Source organism: Pyxicephalus adspersus, chromosome 1 (genome assembly GCF_032062135.1).
Source record: "Pyxicephalus adspersus chromosome 1, UCB_Pads_2.0, whole genome shotgun sequence".
NCBI classification, from domain to species: domain Eukaryota; kingdom Metazoa; phylum Chordata; class Amphibia; order Anura; family Pyxicephalidae; genus Pyxicephalus; species Pyxicephalus adspersus.
In genome coordinates this window covers 101,236,536-101,250,881 of record NC_092858.1, presented here as the reverse complement: position 1 = coordinate 101,250,881, position 14,346 = coordinate 101,236,536, and the positions used below count along the sequence as shown (strand labels likewise).

Genomic DNA, 14,346 nt, shown 5'->3' with positions numbered 1-14,346 from the left:
GCTCAAACGATCGTATCTATTGTGTGTACAATATCTACGAACGATCGTGTCGTTAACTCTATGTGCAGGATCGGTGCTATACGATCGTTCGTCCGTTTTCCAACGATAATAATTGGAAGTGTGTACGTAGCTTTAGTCTATAAAGAGATTATTTCTAGGAATTTATTGTAGAACAGAGTCCATTGTTGAACACAGGGCCTACTGCTTTGTCTCTAATTTGTAGTGTTTGCAACAATGAAGCTTGAAAGCAGGAAGGGCTATGCTGGCGTGTTGGTTTTGCCATTGTAGAAATCTGCCTGAGGTGGCAGCATAACCTGTTGGTATCAAAATCCTGTGCTTGACATTGAAAACTTTTCGCGTTAAGTTCTTACAAAAACTCCTTTAGTGATTAATTTTTTTTTTCAGTAATTTCCTAGCAAGTGTTCAATAAGATTTTATTGTTTTGAACAGTAGTATAAAGCTATGTAGAAAAGAGACGAGGATTCGGTTGCCAATAAGGTTAATTATGTATTTATATTCTTATACATCATACATAATTACATCACTACATCAAAAATGACAAGGGGGAGAATTATACAGTTTCTCTGAACTTTTAAACAACTAAAAGTTCCTTACAGAGGCATCTAATTGAACATCATTTCCATCTACCCTCCCTATCTTTTCCCTTCTATTCCCTACTTTGACCCACAGGAACAATCTACTATGATTACAATCCTTTATAAAGGTTTATACAGCCTGCTTTTCCACACTCCATCTTTGCATACTCCATTTTTAACACATCATCCTGCCAACTTCTTATTATAGTATGTGTTACCATTCAGTTTTTCACATAATTGTTGGAACACAATTTACATAATTGTTTAAGTGGAAGTGGAACATATTTTATCCTGAAACAGGATTTGTAAAAGAACTGTTCAGCTGTTTAATATTGTGCTCTCATCTGTGATCCATACTCATCATTAGATAACATTTTTACTATTGACACCCAGATTTCCTTTTTGTAGTGTTCAGATGTTTAAGAGGTCACAACATGGCTCTGTACAATAATAGTTAAAATTCAACTTTTAATGATGAAATAAGGTCTAATTTAGGTGTGAAGTGAGGTAAAGCTGAAAACATGGGCCTCTTTTTGTAATATCTTGTAAATAGGTTTTATTTCCACATACCCTTCCACAGAATCATCTTTAAAGCTGAACTCAAGGCGTTAGTAAAACATTGGTATACTTTGTATTTGATACATACAGAGAAGTGTGTTTGTGATTATATATTTATATATAATATATATAAGAATTTTTATATAATTTTAATTTACCCATGCAAGATGCATTGGTAGTTTTATTTGACCTGGTCTCAGTCTCTTGTAGTACTTTGTACAGCCAAGCTCCGACTGGAAAAGGAAAAAGTGCCACACAGAGTCAATCAGCCATGCTGCATTGTACTTGTGCTTACAACATACATGCTGATAACTGAGAAAAGGGAGCACAGAAGATGAGATTAGGTTAGAAAAGAAAAGGTATTCAGGTGCTTCTGCTAAACTGGGCAGTAAAAGTCATGTTCCTGTTAACTGTATAGTCAAAAGTGGTTTTCTTAAAACTGGCCATTAAATTGATATTTGTTGTGACTTGATCTGTCTGGTCTAATTTAAAAAATGTAAATGTGCAAATTTTCAATATTCTTTTTTGTTTTTTACCAACACAATTTTTTATTTCAGCAATGGGAATCCTCTTTCTAAAAAAAATTAGGGCTTGTCTCATTTACCCATAAAGGCAGGAAATTTAACAATTCATGTTTCTTTAATAAAATCCAGATTAAAGTTTCAAAACAAATTTTGTTAAGACCAGTAGATGGTGCAGGCTTAAGCTACGTACACACGTCAGATTTTTATCGCCCGATAATCGGCATCGGCCAATTATCGGGCGAAAATCTGCCGTGTGTACAGTCGGTGTCGTCCATCGTCCGGACAACCGACCTGCCGGATCCACGGACGATGGACGACAGCCGATTCTAATGAAGGGGAAGGAAAGAGCGCGCAGCAGGGTGCCGCTCCGTCGCTCCCCCCCTCCCCTCTCCATAGAGCATGAACGGTGCTGTATGTACAGCACCGTTCATGCATCGCGCACTCCCTTGTCGTTGGAAAGGATTGTGAAAGATCCTTTCCAACGACAAAAATTGCAAGTGTGTACGCAGCTTTATTTCTAGAAATGGCATACCTAACACTAACCGAAATCTGTAACTTGTGTTTGTTTGACCTTGTCTCTCTTCGGTTACGGATTGCCTATAGTGACCATAATTGCCATGATTTGGTAGACAGATTTGAATCCCATTGAAGTTCAATGCAGAAAGAAGTCCAGTGTATGTTCTGTTTTCTGTGGAGCTTGTAGAGTATTTAAATGCAATAAAAAGAGCTCAGGAAGACCCCAACGTGTGGAGAACACTGTGCAAAGGAATGCAATTGGCTGCTGACTGTATTCACTGAACTGCACTATGTACATGTAATTGTCTTCCGCTGGATTCGCTAAGGTGTACACCATACCTGTCAATGATGGGTATATAATGTACAGTGCTGCAAATGATCGCTGGCATAATGTACAACGTACCTATCATGATGATGCCAATCCAATTCCCAAATATCGTTGGTATTCGCTTCATTTGCTTTGAGCTAAAAGACTATTGTTCAGGTAGATATTGACTGATTCAATGCCAAACACTAACTAACAACATGCTGATTGCTCTGGACATACTTTAGTGGACTGCTATGGCACCAACTTGCATTGCAATTTTTTTAATTTAAAATAACTAATGCAACTTCAGATATGCACGAAAAGTGAACTAATGGTAGTTCTTGGAAGCACTGGACTGACCTTGCAGTAACCTTAAGCAGCCAATGCAATTAATTCTTCATTAGCAGTTTTATAGATGGTCTAGACTACAAGGGTTTTTATGAATTACTGCATCATTCTGTGTACCCCATATGTTTGGGACAAGCTGTAGGTCTCAGAATGTCCATGTTTCTTTTCATCGAGCCTTTAGTAGCTGTAAATGTCATTCCTACCAATAGCCTTAGAAGAGTAGTTTCTTTTAAGCCAGGGGTGTCCAAACTTTTTGCAGCGAGGGCCAGATTTGGTGAGGTGAAAATGTGTGCAGTCTGACCATTCAGCATGGACTTGGGGTTTGTGTGGGTGTGGTCTGTGCAGGTCCCACACTTGGATTGATTGCTGAGCTATCTAGTCCTACCCTAAAATACCATTAGTGCCTACTGAGGTATACTGATTTGGGAAAGTAGTATTGTCCCCAAAGTGTCCTAGAGGGTATAGTTTTAAGCAGGCTGGATTGCCTGGAAAGTGGTACCAATTGTGGTTTGAATAATGTGTGCACTAACAAAAACTCCCAGGCAGAGACCTGGAATATCCACGACTGGTTTCCATGAAGCTAAATACAGTGTATTGGCCTACACACAATCTCAATAACTGTTTGAATGTAATATTGAATCGGGGTTATTGCTTTTATCCATTAAACTTAAAAGGTACATAAACTAAAAATGATTATGTAAGAGTCAGATAATCCTGTATAACTGTTTTATTTGCTATACTATATACAGGTACAATGGAGCAAAGCAACCATACAAGTTTGGGCATTGCAGATTACGAATTGATTTGTAGACTTCAGTGGCTGTCATTTTTTTACAAGCGTATCTATAAAATCAAATCCCCCATCGTGTACAGATGTTCAGGTCTCTTTAAGAAGCAGGACTCTCTGGTTACTCATTAGAAATGTGTGTAACCTCTGTCCTATCAAGGTACAGTTACCCTATAAATACTCAGCTCTTTTCTGAATTGCACTCCACATACCACAGCCATGCCTAGTAAGACTGTTCTTCCCACATTACAAGAGGCTCTACCGGGGCGGACTGAAGCTCTTCAGGTGTCAGGTAAGAGGGTGAACAAGTTCATGCGTATGAACATTGCTCTCATAATGTTTTACCTGTAAAACACTTCCTTAGATCATAAAGTTTATCCTGATAATTCACTAACTAGGAATCGCCCCACTGTACGATTGCCTTGTGGTATTCTTGCTTCTGAAATATTTCATGTTATTTTATCAACTTTATATTTTTCACAGACAAGCATGTGGTTAATGGAAACTCCACAGTGGAGCCATTTCCAGTTGGCTATGAGCTGGCAATGTTTGGTAAGTTCACACAGTTGGGTTTCATAGAGCAAAGTATATGTTTTTTTTTGTTTTTTTTTTTTTTTGAGAAACTGATTGTGGCTTGTGGTGATTTTTAGGTATGGGCTGCTTCTGGGGAGTAGAGCGACTGTTTTGGAGACAGAAGGGTATCTTCTCAACTCAGGTGGGATATGCAGGAGGCTACACTCTAAATCCCACATACAAAGAAGTGTGTACAGGTAATGTTGAACACTGATTGTATCAAAGATTTTTTGGTCAAAAGGCTCATGTTTTGTTGAGGGGAAACTCCTCCAAGACTTTTAACCCCACAACTGCAGATCATTGCTTCTGGTCTGCAGATATTAAATGAAGCATGCCAGAGCTCTTTCAGTTTTCCATATCTGTGCCTTATGGTAGAATTTGCTTTTACAGTGAGTATATAAATAGTCTCCTTTTGGAAACACTGCACTCTTAAAATCAATCTAGTGCTTTGGAAGGTAGTAAATTAAAGTAGGGGAGGTACTAAAAGAACCTTCTATTACTGCACATGTAGTGGTTTCTTGAGTGCTGCCAGATCCAGAAGAAAGAGAAGCTGCACTTTGTTCAGATATACTGCAGGTGAAAGCCAGCAATGTATGGCCCAAGTCATCTGATAAGACATATGAAGCACAAGGTGCACAGAGGATACTTTTGAAAGTTACTATGGGGATAAGGGTAAACTTGGCAAAAAATGTTTGAGTATATAGAAATTAACACTAAAAGACAAGGTAATACCTTTTCATTAAGAAGAATCTTCTGCATACTTTGGTAAAGGCACTGAGCCAGTTGCTGAAGAAAATCCATTCTACAGAGCACTATACTATCTAGTTGAAGATTTAAATCTGACCATCATGCCTAATGATCTTACTTTTCAAAATGGATTTTGAGATCTGTAGATGGTCTTCTTAAATAGTATGTTATGTATAATATAATGTTCCGCTAAAACTTTCAACAATATTGGTAGTTTCTGCAACAGCAAAGTTTTTAAAGCCCAATTATCTCAACCAACAACTATGAATCAGCCTTAATCTGCGGGCTAGAAGTTTAGATCAAACGTATGATATTCCTAAAACAAATCTTTTACCCAATGGACAATGTAGATGCCACATCAAGCTGATGTAGTCATTCTGATCTCCTGTTGGGAAGCACCCTTTGCCGTATGTCCAGTATTATACTATTTTATTGATGTCTATCCCCGTCACTGTTAGTGTTGCTCTTACAAGAAGTGATTATCAAGATAGATTCTAGTACTTTGCAGGCTATATGTAGATATATATTTAATTGAAAGGTATGGAAGTTGACACTGCTAGCCTGACTTCCTGAAAATTAGTTTTTTTTGTTGCGTTTTTTTTTTTTTTTTTTAATTTTTATAAAGTGTTTTTATAAAGAGTGTAAACAGTTCTCAAAAGAACAATACAAAAAATGAAAAATAAACATTTGGCAAAAGATTAGCAATGATAAATATTTCAAAGTTCCACAAATTTTTATAATAAATAGTGACATACATTGCGACATATGGGTGCAAGCAATGCAAAAACGTAACCCAATAGACATTTAACAAGTTAACAAAAAAAAAAATCACATTTTTGATATACCACAAATAAAAGCATCAGTCATAAAAAAAAAAAACAAACAAACATACTGGACATCTATATCAATACAACCCTTAGGGTATATCTAGATAGGAACAGGCAGGAGGGTCCTAGAGGAATTATGTAAAAGGGTACGTATTGAAAACCGGAAGTTGGATAGGACGATCATCCTCCAGAGTTCTAATAAGATGCCAAGTAGTTTGATTTGAGGGGGGGGTCAGTGGAAATCCAACAGAGAATACATTTTCTGCCAACTGCTGATGGTTACTTACTATCATCTGGCACCATGGGACTAGCGAATCTCGTCTCCACCCACCCTACCAAATATTCCCCAAGAAAGTGTAAAGGGAAGAAAATTAACCAAGTGTTTTTGAATGTATCAAGTAATCTGTCCCCAAAAATCCTTAATTATAGGACAATCCCAGAAGTTATGAAAGAGGTCAGCTTGAGGTGCACCACATTTAAAACATCTATTTGACTCTGGTAAACCCATGTGATACGCTCCGGATGGAGAGATGTATGCTCTGTGAAATAATTTAAAAAACATTTCACGGTATCGAACCGAGGACAATTGCAACATTTGTAACAAAACCGATGAGTCCAAATCTGGAAAATTTTGCCCCCAACCCACTGAACCCGTAGTTGGAGTGTGATAATCAATAGAAATTTATAAAATTTAGATATCGCTTTAGGAGGAGACAGGGCAGAAAGGAGCCAGTCTGTAGCCGAAAGAGCGTGAGCAAGCTATAATCACATGACTGGATGAGAGCAAACAAATTGCATCCAGTTCTAGGGAATTGCAATTCACTAAAGGAATAAGTTTTATGTGTTTTAGGATTGAGAGGATACCCGTTGTGGCCCATTCCCGGAACACTGGAGAAGTGATTCCGGGGGTGAAGTCGGAATTTCCAATCAAGGGAAGAAAAAGGGAGGTATGAGCATTTGGCATACCCTCCATAGCAGGACATTGCTTAAGGAGTCATTGTAAAAACAACAATGGATTACATTCAATGTGATAGGGTATTAACTCCCTATGGACATGCAACAGAACAATGGGGTGTAAAGGGGAGCACAGCGCAAGATCAGTGGAAAATTTAGTGCAGAAAGAGGTGCGGTGAAGTCAATCCTTAAGGATATGTAGCAGAGATGCCTCATTATATACCGCGATGTTGGGCAAATTAAGGCCCCTGTTTGATGTGGACTGGTGTAATATGACACAGCGGATTTTGGAATGCCGAAATAATCCATTAATATACTGGATTTGTTTGTGTAAGAATGATTGGGAGAGCCTGTAGCAAGAATATTAGTTTAGGAAATGTCGCCATTTTGATCAGGACCACACGGCCCATAAAGGAAAGGGGAAGGGATGACCATGATTTAAAGGAGACCTGCATAGCAGTCAAAGCAGTTAAAAAAATAAAGATCAAATAGAAGAGGCCCAATGAAACAGGAGCCTCTTGTGCCAATTTGGTTTGTGTTTAGGATACAAATATAAGGCCACTGATCTATTGACGTTAACGGAGTATCCCGACAAAGGGCCAAAACGGGACAAAAGATTTGTTGTAAACGGCAAAGAAGAAGTTGGATTTGAAATAAAAAATCATCAGCAAAGGCTGTAAATTTGACTTTAGTTTTACCAAAGGTAATTCCTTCAAATTGTGGGTTAGATATAAGAAGACGTACTGTTGGACAGAGACAACTTTTTTCTAATTTTGGTTCTGTACATTACCACAATTATTTTAAATGAAATACAGACAACATGCGGTCAAAGGAGCTCTCCATGCAGGTGAAACAAGCCATCCTTAAGCTGCAAAAACAGAAAAAACCCATCCGAGAAATTACTACAATATTAGGAGTGGCAAAATCTAGAGTTTGGTACATCATGAGAAAGAAACAAAGCACTGGTGAACTCAGCAATGCCAAAAGACCTCGACATCTACGGAAGACAACAGTGGTGGATGATCACAGAATCATTTCCATGGTGAAGAGAAACCCCTTCACAACAGCCAACCAAGTGAACAACACTCTCCATGAGCTAGGCGTATCGATATCCAAGTCTATCATAAGAGAAGACTGCATGAAAGTAAACACAGAGGGTGCACTGCAAGGTGGAAGCCACTTATAAGCCTCAAGAATAGAAAGGCTGGATTGGACTTTGCTAAAAAAAAAATATTTTAAAAAGCCAGCACAGTTCTGGAAAAACATTCTTTGAACAGATGAAACCAAGATCAACCTTTACCAGAATGATAGAAGGAAAAAAGTATGGAGAAAGCGTGTAACAGCTCATTAACCCAAGCATACCATCTGTAAAACATGGTGGAGGCAGTGTGATGGCTTGGCGTGCATGGCTGCCAGTGGCACTGGGACACTAATGTTTATAGATGATGTGACACAGGACAGAAGCAGCTGAATGAATTCTGAGGTGTTCAGAGACATACTGTCTGCTCAAACCCAGCTAAGTGCAGTCACATTGATTGGGAGGCGTTTCATAATACAGATGGACAATGACCCAAAACATACAGCCAAAGCTTTATTAAAGCAAAGAAGTGGAATATTCCTGAATGGCCAAGTCAGTCACATGATCTGAACCTAATTGAGCATGCATTTCACTTGTTGAAGACAAAACTTCGGACAGAAAGGCCCACAAACAAACAGCAACTGAAAGCCGCTGCAGTAAAGGCCTGGCAGAGCATTAAAAAGAAGGAAACCCAGCATCTGGCAATTTAATTTGTCCAATTACTTTTGAGCCCCTGAAATGAAGTGACTGTGTTCAAAAAAGGCTTTAGTTCCTCCCATTTTTATGCAATATTTTTGTTCAACCCACTGAAATAAACCCGAAAGTCTGCAGTTCAACTGCATTTCATTTAAAATATTTGTGGTAATGTACCAAAACCAAAATTAGAAAAAAAGTTGACTGTCCAGATATTTAACTAACTGTATAAGAGGACCAGGGGGCAATTTTGAAAAGAAGTGGAGACAAAGGACAACATTGGCAGGTTCCTCTTTGCATACATAAAGGTTGAGACAGCTGGTTATTTACTATCAGGGAAGTTGTAGGATTATAGAAAGCAAACATAGTTAGAAAAGTTTCCTGTGTGCCAATAAGGCAAATAAGTATGGCCATTTTACCTTGTTGAATGATTTTTCCGCATGAAGGCCTAATAAAACATGATTCTTGCTATAAGTAAGTGTTGTAGCTGCAATAGCTGTTCTAATCCCCTTAGAGATATGCTTTTTGCGGACGAAACCCAATTGCTGCTCTGTAAGGAGATAAGGAATAATTGGATGAAGACAGTTGGCCGTTATTCTCGCCAGAGTTTTATATTCCGTGTTCAATAAAGCAATAGGTCTATAAGAAGCGGGTGATTCTAAATTCTTAAAGGTTTTCGGGGTAAGAGATGTATGGGCCTCATTAAAAGGAAGACGGCTGGTCAAGGTGAATACCATTAAAAATCTCTTTTAGTAAAAGAGAGAGATGGCTTGAAGGGATTTGTACATTTCAGCAGGTAGGCCATCTGGTCCCAGGGTTTTTTCCATAGGAAGTTTTCTTGTAACTGCTTCAATTTCAGAAAGCTGAATTGGGGCATTGAGAATGATCTCTTGATGTAAGGCATCCAAACAAGGCAATTTGGCCTGTTGGAATAGGGCGCTCAAGTCCTGTAGATCAGGGAGTTGAGCTAAATATACAGAGGAAAAATATTGTTCCAGGAGCCTCAAGATGTCCGGCTGAGCATGATATCTAGTCCTTTGTATGGGGTCACATAGGGTATCTATTGTCCTTTTAGGTCCATTAGGGGTTGCCAAATCCCTAGTCTGCTTTCTTAGTGTCCCACTTGCACCAATATTGATAGTACAAAAAAAAACACCCAGGAGTGCAGCATTTTTAAATTTGTTACAGTTAATCCTCTGGCATACTATTTGCCAGGGCGGAAATGACCTAAGCCAACGAAAACATTGCACATATTCTAACTATTCTGGTTTGTATTACTGGTTTTGTAACAAAAACTACCTAGCACTTGGGCTAGGAATTCATCCTTTATCAGTTGTAGGCAACAAATGTGCCACCAGGGGGCATCCTAAGACTTGTATTCATTATAACTTCAATGCATCCCTGTAGAAGAGAGAACCGTGCTGGTTTACTTTGGATCCTAAAACAAATCTTGCAGACAGTAGTTTAAATTGTTAAAAATACATAGCAATGGCTGAGTAAAATGTATACAATTACTAAAATAAAACATACTTTGTATTTCTGTTTTAGGCTTTTCCCCTTCAATTTAAACTGCTGATCCCAGCAATAAAACACTTTCGGTCCTGAGGTGATGGCACCTATTCTTTGCACTGTGTATGGAGAAGTGTTGTCACTCTAGGAAAGAAAATTTTATCAGGCCTACAGAACACCTAAATCTCTAAAACTTAGGGTGGGGGGTCATTTATTCTAACACATTCCCTGATACCATTGTTTGAGATGATTTCACCGCTGTAGTGGTCAACGTTCTTGATATAGGGAGCCCTTGACCAAAAGGCCACACATATTATTCTATGAATGCAATACTAATGTATTAATCATAAGTTTTGCTGTATTAGAACAGGAGATTGTCAAAGGCTATAGGCCAGCTACAAGAGATTGTCAGACTGTATATTTGATGCATGATAAGAGACTCTAGTTACATGAGATAGTCAGACTGGAAGGAAGCATGTTGGTAACACTACAGCAAAGGTTATCAACAGAGGTCTTTTTAAATTATTAATTTGCACATATCCGCCAACTCTGAGTATTTCAGATTAGTAGGCATACTGTGTATATGTCTGTGAATAATTTTATTGACCCTTGCTGTGTTTTGTTTTTTTTCTTTAATTCATAAAGTTAGATCCTCCTTCAGAAAATACCAATTCCCTGGCTGTCCTAAAGACTTCAATGCCAATGTCTTAAACAAATAAACAGATCAGGAAATCATTCTAACTTCCTCACTTTGGGCAATTCACATGGAAAGCATTGGGCAGTTTTCTCAGTACAGTTCAATTAAGGACACAACTAATTGCCAACAACAGATGCCCAAGGTTTTAACATTTTTCCTACCATTCTTTTCTCTCAAGGTCTCACTGCACATATTGAGGTTGTTCGGATTGTATTTGACCCCAAAGTCATAACATATAAGGACCTATTGAAGTTGTTCTGGGAAAACCACAATCCAACTGAAGGTACATTGCTTACTTATGTATACCATAATTAAGGTGTTCATTTGATGCGTACAATGTTTGAGAAAATCTCTTCAAGGAAATGTGAAAAAACGAAACAAACCAAATGTACCAACTAGCGTCAAAGCAAAACCAAAAAATACACTGTGTGTATATGTATGTGTATATATCTGTGTGTGTGTATATGTGTATATATATGTGTGTGTGTATATGTATATATATGTGTGTATATTTAAATATATACTCTTGGAGAATGTAATACTAATTGCAGCCAGAAGAGGGTGCCCTCTGCATCTCTTGTCTTAACATTCCCTTACTCTCTTGCAGAAATGGTAATATGATAAATTCCTACAAGCCAAGCTGTGCTAGGCTTTCACAAAAGACAACCTATCTGGCCTATTGGGTGTTCCAATAATATTTATTATTCAGTAATGTTTGTTGTAAAAATAAAATTTTATGTGAATAATTTAAAGACTCTATCGCATATCCAGTTATATTCTGTAATGAACCAAAAATCCATCATGCCAATAATTGACTTGCAGGAAATCAGAATAAAACACCTGTATGTTGGAAATGTTTTTGTTTTTTTTTTTTAAATCTAGTTTTTAGGTTTTACACTCTTATTTTTGCCTTGTGATCATGTCAGTAACGCACCTGTCCTAGGGTGGCAAAACTCAATAAGCAATCTGCATCTTATAAAGGGCCAGCATTGTCACCTATAGGGCAGGTAATGTGTTAGGACTATACCAACATTTTCCTCACATAACATGGGGGTGTTCTCTATTTTAAAGTGAACTGGGAAGAAGATGTACTTTGAAATAATGAAATCATGGAGTAAGGAAAACAAATGCAGCCACCGCCTATGAGGACTTTAAGCTGCACCACATTACATTTTCTGGAGTTCACTTTAAGCAATAGCCTTGATGTCTGAAAATATTCATGATGCTCCATATTCTCATGTTTGTCCCACTTGACCTAAACTTAGGTTACCATCTGGCTGTAAATTCCACTATGTGGCCAGATTTAGCCTAACAATTTGTCAAGGGTTTTTTGTTTTTGTTTTTTTTTAACTGGCTAACTGAAATACAAAATGTTGCAGTTTGACAGTTGAGTATATATGAGCAGGCTGCAACAGAAATGGAAAATGTTACTATTGGAATATTTTTGTTTCCCTGACATGATCACTTCATCTGTCACTGCAGGAATGAAGCAAGGACAGGATGTAGGCAGTCAGTACCGCTCAGTGATATTCACCTATGGAGATCAACAGAAAGAGGCAGCCCTTTTATCAAAAGAGAAGTTCCAAAAGGTAAACATTCTGTTATCTACACTCATACATTCCATAGAACAAGTTAGGTCAGTTGGTCAGGAACCGAAGTCGGGCATCACTGAATTTTATTTACATATGTATAAATCAGCAATGGCAAGTTAGTGACCCAGTACAGCCTAATGCCCTTCTTTTGAAGTCTGTTTTTATCTTTCTTAGTTTCTATAAATTGGCAAATTAGTCGTTCAGGAAAGGACATCACCACTGCTTTAAGTCTTTTAATGGGCACTACTTCTGCTCATAGCTTGTTATACTTACGATGGCACTTGCTCATTCTACCAGGGCTGGGTTTACAAATAAGACACACTAGGCACAAGCCTATAAATGGCCGAGGGAAACAGACTTTTCCCTGTATAAATTTTGCCATCACATCAGTAGGAATAGTCATCTCCAACAATGATTCCTCACAATATTGTAGGCCACGTTGGGAACAATGATTTGTTAGGAGGTGATCCTGATAGTGTTGGGGTGTTGCTAAAAACCCTTAAAAAAAAAAAAAAAAACTGTTCCTGTTACTAAACTTTTGTAAGCAGATCACACTGATATGGGTCTAGGGAGGCACAAATGCTGAGGTTACTACTAGAAGACCTGTCCCTATGCCACCCAACTATTTGTAGACGCAGGACAAATTGTGTAAACTACCACTGGCAGCTGAAAACTTTGTATAATCATTTTGTAGTAGACTACAGCATGCACTATTCAGGGTATAGTGAGAATATAATATAAGGATCTTACTGACTTTGATGGCTACAGGAACATGGCAGGATTGTGCTATAGTGTCTTTAAAGGAGCAAACGCCTTTTCAAGCTTGTAAACATTATTCCTTTTAATGGTTACATGATTGAAAATTGTACATTGCATACTTGACATCTGTTACTTCCTTCCAATTATAAAAAAGTCACTTTTCTTGAGAAGAGCCCCAAAGGGCTGGACATAACCAGTGAATGTAATTCCGCAGAAAGCTGTCAAAGTTTGTACACATACTACAGGAGAAGGTAGGGGACATTGAACATTCTATAGGAGGTAAGGGGGCTATGGACATGCTTTAAGAGGCCGTCATTTCTAAAGACACATCAGTGCATCACATATTGCTTCTAGAGACCATCATTTTTTAAAACCTTTTTACTTTTTATAGTTTTTCCATTTTTGCTCTCTGCAGTCCTCTTCAAACGAAATTGTGTCATATTGAATACTTTAAAATACATTTAGCCTATTTATAAAAGATCAGTGGAAAACCAAGAAAGAAAGCATATACAACACAGAAAAGATTGATCTAGAATTAATAAAAGAACCCAAAGCATTTATCTACTTATACCGATTATAAAAATTATTTTTCCTTTAGTGGTCTGAGTAAGTGCCTAGGTGAGGTAAAGGGTTGCCTAATAAGTGCCAGAGGGCTGCAGGTGGGGGAACAGGAATTTTAACAGTTCATTGCAGCTCCTCAGAAAATTGGTGCTCGTTACATGGAAGGCCTTTCCTGGTAAGTTTTTCTACCTTGTTATTGTTAGAAATATAGTATCCCAGTTTAGGCGGGTCATTCTGTGATTTTATAAATGTTTTCATAAAACACTAAATTAATTAGCTGTTCTATAATTACAGGAGTTTACCAGTGTCAGCCTGGGCACCATTACCACCGAAATCCTTCCAGCTCCAAAGTTTTATTATGCAGAGGATTATCACCAACAATATCTGCACAAAAACCCAGATGGCTACTGTGGCCTGAAGGGAACCGGTGTCAGCTGCATCCTCTAGAGATCAGAGGAGATGGTATTTCCCTCTTTAACAGGGTTAACTGTGATCATGCTTCAATAAAATGTTACACATATTTGGTGACTATCATTCATTGCTGTAAAAATAGGCTCCAAAATGTTTGACTGGTTATTATGGGCAATACTTTTACTTTTGTCCTGATTTTTTTTTTCTCCTTTTTTTTGAAAAAGGATCTATCAGTTCATTCAGTTTTGTTTAAGGAGGTCCTGCTGATTGTCAGATGCTAGTTTTAGTACTAGTAGTCCCTACATTTGA

General features: G+C 37.9%; 1 protein-coding gene across 2 annotated transcripts; it reads left to right on the top strand.

Moving 5' to 3' along the window:
• The first annotated feature begins 13 nt into the window (after window positions 1-13).
• On the top strand, window positions 14-14,146 carry LOC140337370 (peptide methionine sulfoxide reductase MsrA-like). 2 transcript variants are annotated; one of them, XM_072421101.1, is made up of 6 exons: window positions 14-3,928; window positions 4,120-4,188; window positions 4,287-4,406; window positions 10,893-10,997; window positions 12,197-12,303; window positions 13,921-14,146. In XM_072421101.1, exons 1-6 carry the CDS (start codon window positions 3,856-3,858, stop codon window positions 14,071-14,073), a joined length of 627 nt encoding a protein of 208 aa, XP_072277202.1. In that variant the 5' UTR covers window positions 14-3,855; the 3' UTR covers window positions 14,074-14,146. The 2 variants fall into 2 exon arrangements, with proteins under 2 accessions (XP_072277202.1, XP_072277209.1); XM_072421108.1 differs by having other exon boundaries at window positions 2,146-3,796.
• Window positions 14,147-14,346: the final 200 nt, after the last annotated feature.